This window comes from Misgurnus anguillicaudatus, chromosome 24 (assembly GCF_027580225.2).
Source record: "Misgurnus anguillicaudatus chromosome 24, ASM2758022v2, whole genome shotgun sequence".
NCBI classification, from domain to species: Eukaryota; Metazoa; Chordata; class Actinopteri; order Cypriniformes; family Cobitidae; genus Misgurnus; species Misgurnus anguillicaudatus.
In genome coordinates, this window is record NC_073360.2 from 37,034,639 (window position 1) to 37,049,511 (window position 14,873).

General features: G+C 36.2%; 3 protein-coding genes across 4 annotated transcripts in view; 2 read left to right on the forward strand and 1 right to left on the reverse strand.

Moving 5' to 3' along the window:
• LOC129438549 (uncharacterized) overlaps positions 1-1,227 on the forward strand; it is a 42,813-nt gene extending 41,586 nt beyond the window's left edge. Inside the window, exon 18 of the mRNA XM_073863390.1 lies at positions 932-1,227. Within this exon, the coding sequence (XP_073719491.1) occupies positions 932-953 (22 nt within the window). The 3' untranslated portion in view covers positions 954-1,227. The remainder of the gene's footprint in view (positions 1-931) is intronic.
• Positions 1,228-1,375: 148 nt separating this feature from the next.
• Positions 1,376-14,873, forward strand: part of LOC129438552 (uncharacterized) — a 30,887-nt gene continuing 17,389 nt past the window's right edge. Inside the window, exons 1-7 of the mRNA XM_073863391.1 lie at positions 1,376-2,573; positions 2,867-2,952; positions 3,098-3,181; positions 3,731-5,461; positions 5,548-5,721; positions 6,286-6,459; positions 6,787-6,960. Of these exons, the coding sequence (XP_073719492.1) occupies positions 2,894-2,952; positions 3,098-3,181; positions 3,731-5,461; positions 5,548-5,721; positions 6,286-6,459; positions 6,787-6,960 (2,396 nt within the window). The 5' untranslated portion in view covers positions 1,376-2,573; positions 2,867-2,893. The remainder of the gene's footprint in view (positions 2,574-2,866; positions 2,953-3,097; positions 3,182-3,730; positions 5,462-5,547; positions 5,722-6,285; positions 6,460-6,786; positions 6,961-14,873) is intronic.
• On the reverse strand, positions 7,846-13,349 carry LOC129438558 (uncharacterized). Of its 2 annotated transcripts, XM_055197336.2 has the most exons (12): positions 12,993-13,349; positions 12,395-12,560; positions 12,072-12,303; positions 11,710-11,983; positions 10,872-11,043; positions 10,062-10,138; positions 9,794-9,974; positions 8,945-9,193; positions 8,672-8,843; positions 8,468-8,589; positions 8,142-8,363; positions 7,846-8,093 (listed from the first exon to the last, which is right to left on the reverse strand). In XM_055197336.2, the coding sequence occupies exons 1-12, from the start codon at positions 13,245-13,247 to the stop codon at positions 8,020-8,022; spliced, it is 2,196 nt and encodes a 731-aa protein (XP_055053311.2). In that variant the 5' UTR covers positions 13,248-13,349; the 3' UTR covers positions 7,846-8,019. The 2 variants fall into 2 exon arrangements, with proteins under 2 accessions (XP_055053311.2, XP_055053310.2); XM_055197335.2 differs by having other exon boundaries at positions 7,846-8,363; positions 12,993-13,348.

A 14,873-nucleotide genomic window follows, 5' to 3' on the forward strand; every position in this document is an offset into this window, starting at 1 on the left:
CGCATTCAAACAGGTTTTATCGTAGTTTTGTCCAACTCCATTGACTTGTATTAGATGTGCTGTGAGGTACGGTATTACCCGCGCCGGGAACGTTGTTTCTATTCTTGCACTTGGCAAAGGTGGATTATCGCCACCCACTGGGCTGGAGTGTTTATTATTCAAGCTCTCAGCGGAAGAATGTACGGGTGTGAGGCGTTTGGAAAAATAGATCCACAAGTTACAACGAATGCTAAAACACCTGTTGGAAAGCATCCTTTGCAGCGATTTTTGTGTGAGCATATCAGTGAACACCCCTGACCACTCGGTGAGTTTCCCGTTAGCATAAGGAAGTTATTTGCCATCCAGTCACTGATATTGCTTATACAGTCTGTTTACTGTTTGCTTATTGCTTAGAAATCTGGTGGGTTCGCTAGGATGTGAGGAGATGTAAAGCTGGGTATCACCTGCATAGCAGGGAAAACATATGTTACATATAATGTCTCTTAGAGGTAACACATGTAACAAGAAAAGAATAGGGCCTAGAACTGATACCTGCGGTATGCCATATTTAACCTGAGAGTGACATGACTTTTCCTCATTTACATAAACAAAGTGATAGCAGTCGGTTAAATACAATCTGAACCAGGCTTCACTTTTCACATACGATAAATGAAACAAATAAATGTGCATTAGCATTTAGCAACATATATTTATATATTAGCCTAACTAAGAGACAAATGGTGTAGAAATTGTTCGTTTTTAGTTTATAAATAATGTTTACAAATTAAGCCTTTATTTTACTGAATTGTATATTATATCATATGCATGAATCTATGTCATCAACACCTTCATCAGGCTTTGTGATATTAAGAGACAATAAAACAGCAACATGCATTGTCATGTAAATAAATATTTCTGAACAAATATGATAACAGATTGTTTGTTTTTACAGCTTTTCTGAACAGAAGCAGTGAAAGAGGAAGAAAGACATCAGTCAACACAATCAAGAGAGACTTGAAGACATCCTGACCTCACAATATTTGTGTGTGTGAAATAACAATGAAAGTAACATTAATTCTCTTCCAGTCCTTCACCTGTTTGTCATCTGTTGTTTAGGACAGTGGTTTAGGGCAAAGGTACAAAATGTGATCATTTATGCCTTGTGCCAATGTAATCCCTGTATATTTCTGTAAAACAAAATTTGTGTAAATTTAGATTTTAAATGAAAGTTTTTGTAACATTAGCAAAGGAGAATGGATGGGTCAGTTTCCAAAATCATTTAAAAACTGTTATACTTTAAAATCACTTTTCATGTTTGCAGTGAGCAGCCCTTTCTACACCCAATTACTCCTAAGGGAAAACGTGAACTCTGAGCTGAATTTGATGATTTTAATATCTGGATGTCTTTGGACAAACAGTAATAATAAGAGTTACCTGCTCAGACTGATACATATTTTGGGGTCCCTTGCTAAAGGTGGGTTGCCTATGTGGTGGTCCTGACTCCCTGCCATCATAAATTAAAAAAAAAAATCTATTTGATCCTTGTCTCATTTGAAATGGCTTTTCATAAGCTACTGGTTAAATGTTGTTGTTTCCAAAGGTGATGTCACACAGAAAAGTGAAAGTAATCCGTAGCATAGCGTAATCCGCAGCATTTTACCCTATTAATTCTGAATTTTAAATTCATGCTGGTGGTTGCACCTGATGGTGAAAACGTTGTAAAGCAAGGACACTTTACCCCAAACATAACACATTTTACAAAGCTATTGCAAAGAATTTCCTAGAAATTTAGTTTTTCAATAAATTACAAATCATTAAGGATTGTGATTATTCACCAAGGAAATTCAACATCTGACATCTAGGTATAGTCAATCTTTATCTCAGTCTTAGTTTTTGTGTTGCTGACATAAGAGCTCACAAAAATGAATATGATTTTTTTAAGAAAATAAACCTAAACAAAGTAAAAAAAAAACTACTGCCTGTCATTTGTGACTCCAGATCTGTGTGATCAGTCACTTTACTTTTAAAACATTATTTATGAAATAAGGCCTTACAGATCTTCAGTACTACAGATTTCATACAGAGTTTAGTGTTCAGTGTGGTTTACTAGATGAAGAACATCACGTTGACATATTTAAATAAAACTGGATGTTAAACATGCTTATGTTGCTACTTTAAATGAATCAAATAATGAAATAATCATAAATTCAACAATTAAAATATATTTACATGTTATTGACAATTTTACTGATATTTATCTCTACTAAGGCTGTTGATATTAAAGAAGAAATTAAAATTTAATCTTAATTGGTCTATCTACAAATGTACGTGAACTGAAAAAGAAAGACTGAAAGCCCGCCTCTGACGTCACAGCTCATAATGATTGGCTGAGGTTCTTCACGTGATTCAACTGGACCGCCCAAACATCTCTAGTAACAACTGACGCGCCATAGTTGCTTTATCTTAGCGTTTAATTGTGTTTTAAGCTAAATGTACGTAAAAAGAAAAACGTTTAGATATTAATCAGTATACGCGATGAACAGCGGTCTTTTTTAGCTTACCCGGAAGTGATGGAAACAGTTTAACGGAATCAGGTAAAATGTTTACTTCATATAACGTAAAGTCTCTGCAGATTACTCTAAAACATAACTAATTTTGCAGATTTTTGCCATTAATTATCTGTATTTAACTACATCACCTATATACACGTAGTAATATTTAAACAGTGTACAAGCTTAACCTGTCTGTGAAGTGATTTTTGATCTATGAAATGTATTTGAGTCAGAATAAAAGACAGATTTGTAAAAGTGTGAATGAAAAGATCGCACATCATTTTAAAATAGATAAATAAACGTTATTTTAATTATTTGTTTGTTGTGTGTTATAGCATCAGAGGATCAGAGTCTGTGTGTCTATGAAGAGTGAGCGGTCAATGGATCCACCAATAGAAATGAAGAGATTGCCTGACCAAAAGTGACGTAACATTCATAGAAGTTATATGATTATAATTAGACATTTTATATTGGGGTGTGTTTTGTTAAAATAATGTGAATTATTTGTAGGAATTTTATCTGTACCCTCAGTTTACATCTCAGAAATGTATTTGATTCTCTTTCAGATCGGTTGTAACTGCACCCGTCTGTAAAAAGATGAAGATTGATCAGTCTGTGAATCAACCACAATATGTGTGTCCTGAATTCAGGTAAACTATAGACTCAAAAATCTAATTTGCTCTATCCACCTTATTTTCAAATGCAGAATTGAGTGATATGTAAATATTGTGTGAGGCTTCTCTTTCCATCCGAGGCCATCCGGTAGAAAACAATGTCGTTGAAGCATACACAAAACATGATTAAAAACAGTAATGGTAAATATTTACTACACCCAGCATGTATAAATTAAGAAATGGCCTGATACATCATATGAAGATATATTCAATTATTTCGTGCTGTTGCTCGGAGTCTTTGTGCAATTATAAAAGCACAGAGACCTACCTGTACAGTGGGAAAGTTAGTCAAGTGTTTGTTGTACATAAAAATACCAAGAGTTTGTGTTTTACCTTAATCATGTGTGTGTGTAAAATGTCCCAACTGGAGTGAATTTTTATAAATAGTATTTTTTAATTGTCTGTTATAATGTTTGAGTTTCTATGGTGAGTGTGACACATCAAGCTTATCTGAATGTGGCATATATATATATTCTATATATATACTTTACATGAACTTCACTAGCTTATGTTTTCTTTCCACAGCCATGACTACTCTAAACTTAATGAAGTCCTGAACACATTTAAATCAAATCTGAGAGAGAAGTTTCAGTGTTTGTATCCAGGAACATCAAAGCAGAGAAACCCAACACTACTGAATGAGATCTACACAGAGCTCAACATCACAGAGATTAAAAGTGGAGAGGCAGAGGAGACACCAATCAAATGTAATGACATCTTTAAACCTTTACCTGAACAAGACAAACACATCAGAAGTGTGATGACAAACGGATTCGCTGGCATTGGAAAAACAGTCTCTGTACAGAAGTTCATTCTGGACTGGGCTGAAGAGAAAGAGAATCAGGACGTCCACCTCATATTTCCACTTCCTTTCAGAGAGATCAATTTGATGAAGGACAAAACACTCAGTCTTTTAGATCTTCTTCATCTTTTCTTCCCAGAGACAAAAGAAATGGAAATCTTCAGTGATGAATATAAAGTGTTGTTCATCTTTGATGGTTTGGATGAGTGTCGTCTGTCTCTGGATTTTCACAGCAGTGTGAGGTTGTGTGATCTAAATGAATTAACCTCAGTGGACGTGATGCTGACAAACCTCATCAAGGGGAATCTGTTTCCCTCTGCTCACATCTGGATCACCTCCAGACCAGCAGCAGCTGATCTCATCCCCTCTGAGTGTGTTGATCGAGTCACAGAGGTACGAGGCTTCAGTGATCCACAGAAGGAGGAATACTTCATGAAGAGAATCAGTGATGAGAGTCTGTCTGATCAAATCATCTCACACCTGAAGTCATCCAGGAGTCTCTATGTCATGTGTCAAATCCCAGTGTTCTGCTGGATTTCAGTCACTGTTCTAGAGAGAATATTGAGTGAAGCAGAGAGTCAAGACATCCCCAAGAATCTCACACAAATGTACACACACTTCCTGTTCATTCAGACAAACATCAAACAACAGAAGGACTGTGACAATAAAGTAAATGATGAATACTTGATCTTCAAACTGTGTAAACTGGCTTTTGAGCAGCTTGTGAAAGGCAATGTGATCTTCTATGATGAAGACCTGAGAGAGTGTGGCATTGATGTAACAGAAGCATCAGTGTACTCAGGATTGTGTACTCAGATCTTCAGAGAGGAGTTTGGTTTGCGTCAGAGGAAAGTTTACAGCTTTGTTCATCTGAGCATTCAGGAACATCTAGCAGCTCTACATGTGCACCTCGCCTTTATGAACAACAACCTAAATGTGTTTGAACAAATTCAACCGATTCAAACACATCAGCTTTCAATACGTGATTTGTATCGGAGAGCTACAGATGAGGCTTTAAAGAGTAAAAATGGACATCTGGATCTTTTCCTTCGTTTTCTTCTGGGTTTGTCACTGGAGTCCAATCAGAATCTCATACGAGGTTTGATGATACAGACAGGACGAAGCAGTCATAGCCATGTGAAAACAATGGGTTACATCAAATGGAAGATCAGGAAGAATCAATCTCCAGAGAAATCTATCAATCTGTTTCACTGTCTAAATGAACTGGGTGATTATTTACTAATGAAGGAAATCCAAAATTATCTGAAGTACAGGATATTACATGATGGCAAAATCTCTTCATCTCAGTGGTCAGCTTTAGTTTTTGTCATGCTGAGTTCAGGACGCGAGCTGAACGAGTTTAACATGAATCGTATTGTTAAACAAAACAATTCTGCAATGCTGAAAGTTCTTCAGAAGCTGCTGCCTGTGATGTGTGAATTCACATCAATTCTGTGAGTATGAACAATCACTTAACTCTTAAAACATTATTAATGGTGTTGTTACAAACCAATGGGATTTTTTATTTATTTCTCTACAGGTTAAGTTCTTGTAATATCACAGATGAAGGTTGTGTTGCTCTGTCTTCAGCTCTGAGATCAAACCCATCACACCTGTGGGAACTAAATCTGTCTCATAATAATCTAGGGGATTCAGGAGTGAAGCTGATCTCTGCCGTACTGGAGAATCCTGACTGTAAACTGCAGAAACTGATGTAAGATGCCATGATGTTATGCAAGGAATAATTGACTTAGGGATGTTGAATTATTTGAAAATAATGCTATTTTATTTATTCAAAGGATTGGAATCAATTATTCTGATCATACCATGGTAATAACATTGCTCTGGTGGTTATTTTAAGACTTTTGACAGGTTAGGTGTGCGTTCATCAAAAAATAATGCATACCCGTGGAACATTTCTCAACCAATCAGAATAAAGCATTGAACAGCCCTGTGGTATAAGTAATAAAATTAATGTATTAAATGTGATTGATCTTCATATGATCTGATCCTCAATAAGATGATACTGCAGTTCTCATAATGATGACACACAAGACTCTAACATCACTTTTAACATCTGATTACAAAAAACACCCTCAATTTCAACACAGTCAGGACTTTATGAAGATAAACTTAAAAAAATGAATTATAAAAGTTTTGTATGAATCTTTCTATAATGTCCTATAACATCACGTCCTGTAACTTTGTCTGATAGTGACTTGAGTTTTGTAATGATCTTTACAAATGATCTTGATCTGTGTGTCATTGTTCTCTACAGGTTGTGGAATTGTAATATCACAGCTGAAGGTTGTGTTGCTCTGACTTCAGCTCTGAGATCAAACCCATCACACCTGAGAGAACTGAATCTGATTGAGAATAATCTTGGAGATTCAGGAATGGAGCATCTCTCTGCTTTACTGGAGCATCCTGACTGTAAACTGGAGAATCTCTGGTAAGATCATACACACATGACGTGATTCTCAGAGTGATATTGTTTGCGTCCCAAACGACTCGGAATAGAAGCCACAAACTTAACGATTGTTTCTACTTTGAGAGACTGATTTACTTCCCGTTTTCTTCAAAACAATCACATCCTAATAATTAAAATCATGCCTGGGCACAGATCGATAAAAGTCTTGTGCAAGTGCAAGCCTGTGAGGGGATGGACAAATTGTGCTGAGTGTGCCCTATCACATCTAACAACTAACAAAAGGAAATGAATGTTGATCTGATGTGTTGTGATCTGAAAGACTAAAGTGTGTGTCATTGTTATCTACAGGTTAAGAAGTTGTAATGTCACAGATGAAGGTTGTGTTGCTCTGTCTTCAGCCTTGACATCAAACCCTTCACACCTGAGAGGACTGATTCTGGCTAATAATAAATTTGGAGATTTAGGAGTGAAGCTGTTGTCTGCTGCACTGGAGAATCCGCAGTGTAAACTGGAGATACTCAAGTAAGATAATTTTTCTGTAGTCACAGATAATGTGGTTCTCAAAGACTTTGTAACTGTCGATCAAAGATACATTTGACAAACAAACATCCAGTTATAAAATATAAATGCATTTACTTAGTTTAAGAGCACATTTTTTGCTCTCCCAAGGTACATATACGCGATTAAAACTTCAATGAATGCATTCTTATTTTAAAATTCGCCTATGAAAATGCTCAGATTTTGCTCCTGTCTCTTTAAAACCTGTCTCCTCAAATGTCCAGCGTACTCTGATTGGTCAGATGGCCTAATCTATTGTTATAGGTCATTTGTGTTCAGTGTGTGTTGGAAAGGTTACCCCCAGAGCAATCACACGCATGAATGTAAACAGCGACATGTGTCTAGAAACGATGGCGTCGGTATTGCCTTCCCAGTTTGATCCCGATCCAGAGAAGACAACTGTTACCGAAACACCTCCGCATGCAAGGGTTTTGCAGGACATTTCGCAATGGTAATTTTTTTTTAATTCCCTCAGCCATCTACCAATAAAGATGTATAGTAATTATAACTTTGAAACATCACAGTAAGAACTTTGTCCATCAATAAACACGTTTGTATTCAACTTTTTTAGATGCTTGACAACTGTGCCAGAATGCGAAGCTGAAAAACATGTGTTGCAAAGAAAAAGGTAATTTAAATTATAATAATGTTGTACATTACTTACCAAACTACATGGAAACACCAAATGTAGTACATAGGAAAGGTTCATTGAAATAAGATTTTTTCCATATTTTTATTTATCTCCTAAACTTTTATGAAACACTGTTTTCTTGTAAGTGCTATATTATTACTTCTTATGTGGGAAGAGTAAGTTGTTATTATTGTACCCAAAAGAACAAAAGATGTCACTTGTAATAAACATAACATAAGAGTTATTTATTACATATATACATTTAAATGTTGAATAATATACAAACAACCATACTTTTTTTCTCCACACAATGTGGTTGATATTGTCCAATTCACTGCTTACAGATTACATGGTGTATCGAAGCCCCAACACCAGCTGACACGTCTGAGTTGTCATCCCGTTGCGTATTGTTCTCCGGATATACTAGGAGTTTCCTGATCAAGCTGGTCATCATGTTGGTAATCAGGCGAGTCATCACGGTGGTAATCGGGCGGTTCATCATGTTGGTAATCAGGCGAGTCATCACGTTGGTAAGCAGCCTGGTCATCATGTTGGGTTCCGACCACCACTTCAACGAAGGGCGAGATATCGTGTTCAATCACCTCCTCCTTCACAGGTCTTTCAATCCGTGATGCCAGGTCCATTGGAATCGGGATTTCCTTCAGCTGTTCTACATATGGTACTGGGTCCTCGGATACCTCATCAAGCACAAGACTGATCAGGTCATCCACATAACCTGTAAAAAAAATTGCAGACAATAATTTACCTGCGCTGTACATTTTAAGGATGTCTGTAATTATTTGTATTTATTATATTTGAAAATAAAATATTACTGCTTACGGTATGTCGGCTCTGTTTTTATTGGCCTTTCAGTGGATTCCCCGCTCCTAGCCTTTCCTGCAGACGTTACCGATTGCTCACAGTCTGCATTTTCATTGTAATGCATGGTAGCAAGGTACAGTCTGTAAAAAGATAAGCAAGTCATAAATGTATTGTAAATGTTACTACTACTTTATCTTACAAATTAATTTGATACTTTAATACCTGCACAGCATTCTAATAAATGGGAACGTCACATTCTTTGGCGCAAATCTGAGAATAAGGCGTTGGAGGGGCTCCACGAATGATGTTTGGTGGTGAGGGCTCAGCTTAGCGACATCCCTGAGGACTCTCTCGTCGACTAAGATTTTTTCCACTTGATGTAGAACCACTGAGCCTAGGGTGACAATAAAATATCTAGTAAGCAAACTGATTATCAAACGGAGTAAAAACACAGATATCCCATCCGGATATGTAATAGGGAATAAGTGAACCTACCTGGTAGTAACCATTTCTTTGAATCATTAGACTCTTGGTCTGTATGTTCACATTTGGGAAAAATAGGGTCGTCGTGGACATGAACATTTTGAAGGTGGTTAATCAGGGAGGTCCACTTTGCCACCTTCTCGGGTCCAGATGATGAAGATGTTGCGCTCCAATAAATATGATCTTTAATACTGGGCATCCACTTCTTTAAAACCCCACAGTCCTTTTTTTGTGCCAGAAGGTGTAGTTTCTTAGACAAACCTGATAAGAAAGTCATTATGCAAACGATAAGTATGTCAACCTTTTAAAAAGTATAATTGTGTCAGTAATTAAGACTTTGTTTTGAAACTAGGGTTGCAACAAACGATTGTTTTCATAATCGATTAATCGTTAAATTAATGTGACTAATCAGACAAAAAAACAATATATTTAGTCAATTAAAGCTATTAAAGCTAAATAAGGCATCATGTGTAGAAGTGTACTTTTAAAAGTGTAAAAGCTACACACTACTACAGAGTTTTACCAATTTAATATTTTTTTATAATGTATGCCTTCAATAAAAGAAATATAAATAGACAAAACAAGTCGAGTCTTCAGGGATGTGCTGGTGAGAAAATTTTGCCACAGATCAATAAACTTATTTTAATCTTTAACATTAGACCTTAATGAGAATTAACATGCATTGGATTTGTACGAAGAAACATCACCTGACTTTAATTATAAGCGCACAGCTCGCGCTGTATGAAGCGAATGCGTGTCCGAGCTGTCCGACCGTGGTGTGGGAAGCATGTGACGTTCATAAATTTAATTACCGATTAGTTGTTGCAGCCCTATTTGAAACACATAAAAATTTATATTTACCTTTTTCAAAATTCCACACATCATAGTACTGTGTAATGCTGCGGTCTCTCAAAAACGTTTGGATTTGTGGATGTCGATCGGTCACAATGTAATCCACCGTTAAACCATTTGAGTCCAAAAAGTCTAGGGAACGCTTTAGGCCCTCCTTCTTCATGTAATAGCTTCCTTGAACTTCATTGCTCTAAGTATGGACATACAAATTTTCAACGATATAAAATAAAGAACCTGCATGTATAGATAATGTTTTTACAAGAATATATAAACACACCTGAACAAGCTGAAGGTCGATAATGGTGTTAGTGTCCAGGTTGAGTAGCACGTGGCTACCATACCTTGCTGAGGGTCCTATAGAAAAAAAGAACAAAGATGGGAACATTCAAATACATAAGTAGCATGCTTGAAACCTCATGGTTGAGGCAGTTCATTAAAGGAAAATCGTTTTTCAATATTTTACTATGTTCGTAACCCAACTTAGCCGAATTAATACATAACCATCCCCTTAAACGCATGCACTTCATCCCTGCACAGCGCATCGTGAATGTGCCAGCACCCAGCCCAGCCACATTCATTCCTAAGGATCCAAACAGGGATGAAATTTGGAAGCCACCCAACACTTACATGTTTTCCCCATTTAAAGAATGTTACATGAGTAGCTACACAAGCAAGTATGGTGGCACAAAATAAAATAAGATTTTTTTAAGCAGATAAAATACTGCGCCAGAGGTCAAAGTGCTGCAAACTAAGTGCTATTCTGCCATACAATATAGTTCTCATTTTTATCTGCTTAAAAAAATTACCGTTTCTTTTGTGCCTCCATACTTACTCGTGTAACTACTCATGTAAGAGTCTTTAAATAGGTAAAACATAGAAGTGTTTGGTGGCTTCTAAATTCATCCCTGTTTGGATCCTAAGGAATGAATGAGGCTTGGCTAAATGCTAACACATTTACAAGGCGCTGTGCAAACATGAAGTGCTCGCATTGAAAAAAGATAGGTATGCATTAATTCGTCCAAGTTGAAGTAATAACATAATAATACATTGTAAAACAGTGGTGTTTTCCTTTAAATTCTGGCCTTACCGTCTGCTATCATATCTCCAGCAACTGCAATTTTATCTTTTCTCTGCAACTCCATAAGCATATCCGCCTGGTCGGTTTTCCACTTGTGGACTATGGCTGGTTCCAAGAAATTCCTTGTATGTTTCTTGAATGTGTCATTTTGGAAAGCCTGGAGATGCATGGCCTGGAAAACCTACAAATAAGAAAATATTACATAAGTAAAACACACATACAATGTACATACACACAATACCATACATATACGTGTGTGTCTGTATGTATGTTTACCTATATAATAGGGCTGGGCAAAAAAAATTATAAATTTTTCGATTAATCTTTTTTTTACATGGTTGATTCAAAATCGATTCTCAAGAGCAGAATCGATTTTTTTCTTTCATATTTATTTCCGCAAACATTAAATGTAAGATTAACGTTGATCTAATTACTAGTCTTCTTAGTCACCCCCTTTTTTGCCTTGCGCGATGTCATTCATTCATTAAGTGTTTAAAATGACGGTTTCAGGTGCTTCATCGACGTTGATGCCACCTTCACATAAAAAGTATTGAAGGTATTGAAGCATTTTAGATTTCGCAAGACGACGATGATAGTGTTGTGGCTTTTAATTTCTTTTTATTAATTCCCCACTTGTAAACTGCTGTTCACTGTTCTTTTTTATTAATATAGTATTTGTATTAAATCTTTATTCATTGAGTTGAATCAAGAATTGAGTATAAAATCTGACATGAGAAAGAACCGAAATTGAATCGAAAGCTTGTGAATCGAAATCGAATCGATCTGGAACATCTGAATCGATACCCAGCCATACTATATAATGTGATATGTATAGTCATATAAATACCTTTTCTATCTGGGTGAATGATGAGCCAGTGAAATAGGTAGCAGCAGACAGAAGGAGGTTTCCTGTTGGCATACTTCCAACAATGGGCTGGCTATTCCACTGTTTGTTGTATTTACAATTTGGGCAAAGCTGATTGAATGACACGAAAGTACCCGCTTGCTGTTGATGAACATCGCACTTCTTCTGGCAAAGTGGACAGATGTCAAACAAGTCTCTGAGGCAGCTTTCAAATACAATGTATTTTCTTTCACCGTGCGAGGACCTTTGCACATGTCTAAAATATGAGTAAATACACAAAATTCAAAAAATCAACATACTTATGATTTTCAAAATTACATGCACAATAAATTTCCCAAACTTACGGCAATTCAGATTCTTCAGTAACGAACGGGTCTTCTGATTTATATGTGAAGTCATTAGATTCACATGGTATTTCACACTCAGTCTCTTCCTCCTTCAACTCTAGACGTGGTCTTTTCCTTGGATTAAAATCAGTGGGCTTAAAAGGCGTTGAAGAGATTGAAAATCGGAAATTTGGATATGTTGAAGGTGTTTTAGTGAAAACGTTGAGGGACGACGATCCTGTCTGGGTTCCTATGAGGGAACAACTTTGTTATCATCGTTTATACATTTACTACTGGTTGTGTGATTACTAGCTAAATACCTTAATACATTTGTTACATACCTTTACTCCTCTTATGACATTCCCTCAGTGTACCCCAGGACAATTGTGTGCTGACCGATTTCAGTGTTTCCTTGTGCTGTATGCCCACTGACACCGCAGGTATAGGATCAGTTTGGCATTCAACATCATAACTGCTGCGTACAGTGATGAGGGGTTTGGATGTACTCTAAAAAAAAAGAGACAGAAATACTTAAACGTAATATAAAGACAACAACAGAGTACAACCACTACATCGGTAGAATCATTACAACACACATCGAGACGTTAACGTATTACATAATACGTGTCAAATAAAGACGAGAGTAAATTGCATTTAAACTAATCATCTTTTGATGTACTGACAGTTTCTTGACTTTATTACGAGAGCAAACGTAATCGGTATAATAGTGAGCGATTTAGCAGGTAGCAACGCTAACGTTTGTAAACACGTGCACCTCTAAAAAAAACTATTTATTACAATACAAATAACCAATCTTCATGATGTAACACACATGTTGGTAAATATGCTACATGGCTTACGAAATACAATATCGCAACACAAAACCTTTAGCATGCTCGTAAGATAACCTACCAAAAAAACAAAACAATGGATACTTACAGCTTGAAATCCAAACAAAGTAGGAACCGACCCATCTTTCAGGATGAGACGTTGTACAAATCCCGCTTCGAACTCGTGGAGGTTCACGAAGCAGTCGCTGAGAAAATGCCGAGAGCATAGAGTCAACTTCTGACTGTACTGTGCCGGAATCGCATGAAACATAAACTCTAACCATTGGTTTTTGATTTCATCTGCCTTAGGAAGGGCATAAAGTGTTGTTTTGTTATCGCATCTGAAAAAACAGCGTCGACTCATATTTTAACCGCTTAAACGCACAACGACAGTTTGTAAACACACTCGAGGCGGTTTGAACGGTTAACCTCAGCCAGCAACTATTCATACTACTTATTCTTCTGTTTTATTGGCGGTTGGCAATCCAGCCTAAAGGTGCTTTACCGCCACCTGATGGACTGGAGCGTGAGCATAACGCGTTAACTTAGCCTATTATAATCTATCAATTAATCCAGTTGTTTTTACGTAAGAAATTACATAATAAATATTTGTATAAGATGTTTTCCCAATAGGTGTTTTAATGTCATATTTTGTTGTCCGATTAGATTTTTCTTCGTGCTTATTGGCGGTTCGCATTCTTATTCAGAGCATTACCGCCATCTGCAGGCCATGGATCAGAGACTCAAAGACTAGGCTATGGGCAGCGCCCACATTTCAGGCCACACAATCCAGGGCACCCGTCTCAGGCCGGAAGTGATTTTGAACCACATATGGTTATTTTAGCGTTCTTATTTTTATTACATAAATTTTAATGGGATAAAAGTGTTGATTTAATAACATTTATTTTCATGTAGTTAGCTAATGCAACATCATTACATAGGGTTTTCCATTTGACTTTTAAGATAAAATATTTACTTTTTGTTCATCATTAGTATCTACTTAATGTTCATTAGCTAACAAATAGTTAAAGACACAGGGTATAAAAGTTTAATGTCAAATTTTATTTTTTTAGAATTCAGATAAACAAAGTAATACTTGTTCTTTTCACATGAACATTTCAACACAAAAAAACAAAGGTAAAGTTCATTTTTAATGTATAACTATAAAATAATAAATAGCAAAATACTGCGACTACTGAAAATAACATTTACTGAAATACAAACAAAAAAAATCCATATTTTTTTCTGGAATAATAAATTAAATCTTAAGGGCTCCCTGAAAACCTTACATTGTTTCATGAGATTGTAAAATCTTACTGTTCCATGAAATTGTAAAATCTAAAATGAATGAACTGTCAGCAAAAAAAAAAAAAAAACGTAAAAGACAATGGTTTAATGTTTAAAAATAAAATGTTAAGATGTTCACATAATCGGTACTTAGTGGCTACTATATTTTTATAATTTCATGCATTTCCACGTGTCTCATAAAACGTACTTATGGCCTGAGACGGGTGGTCTGAATCATGTGGTCTGAAACGTGGGGGCTGCAGTTGGATTGGGCAAGTTGAGTTGCTGCGTGCTTCAGCTCCTAATAAGCACATTGTGATCCTCTATATATGTGTGCAATGTTCTTGTTCTATAATAATTGATAAATAAATAAATAGAAACACACACACACAGACACACACACACATATATTCTTCAGTGAATTATGATAATGTCTGTCCACGTCAACAGGCCAAGGAAGTAAACTTTTGCCTACAATCCTTGCGTTTGTTGTAGTCCAAGAAAAAAGAAATGTTAAATCACGAATTAGACAATATGTGCTTTTTAAAATCAGAAAATCTGCATTTTCACTAATTCCTCATTCTTCGTGTTCTTGTTCAAATTCTTATTCATAACATTGAAGTTCTTACAACTGCCACAAACCTTTCTTTTAATGTGATTACATCAGGATTTAATGGAAATTCATGACACACTGCTCAAGCAT

Coding starts and splice junctions, on each gene's coding strand:
- LOC129438558 (XM_055197335.2), bottom strand. CDS start 13,247: ATGAGTCGACGCTGTTTTTTCAGATGCGATAACAAAACAACACTTTAT. Junction 12,304..12,394: donor ATGTCATAAGAGGAGTAAAG/GTATGTAACAAA, acceptor GTTCCCTCATAG/GAACCCAGACAGGATCGTCG. Junction 8,844..8,944: donor AAAGAAATGGTTACTACCAG/GTAGGTTCACTT, acceptor TTGTCACCCTAG/GCTCAGTGGTTCTACATCAA.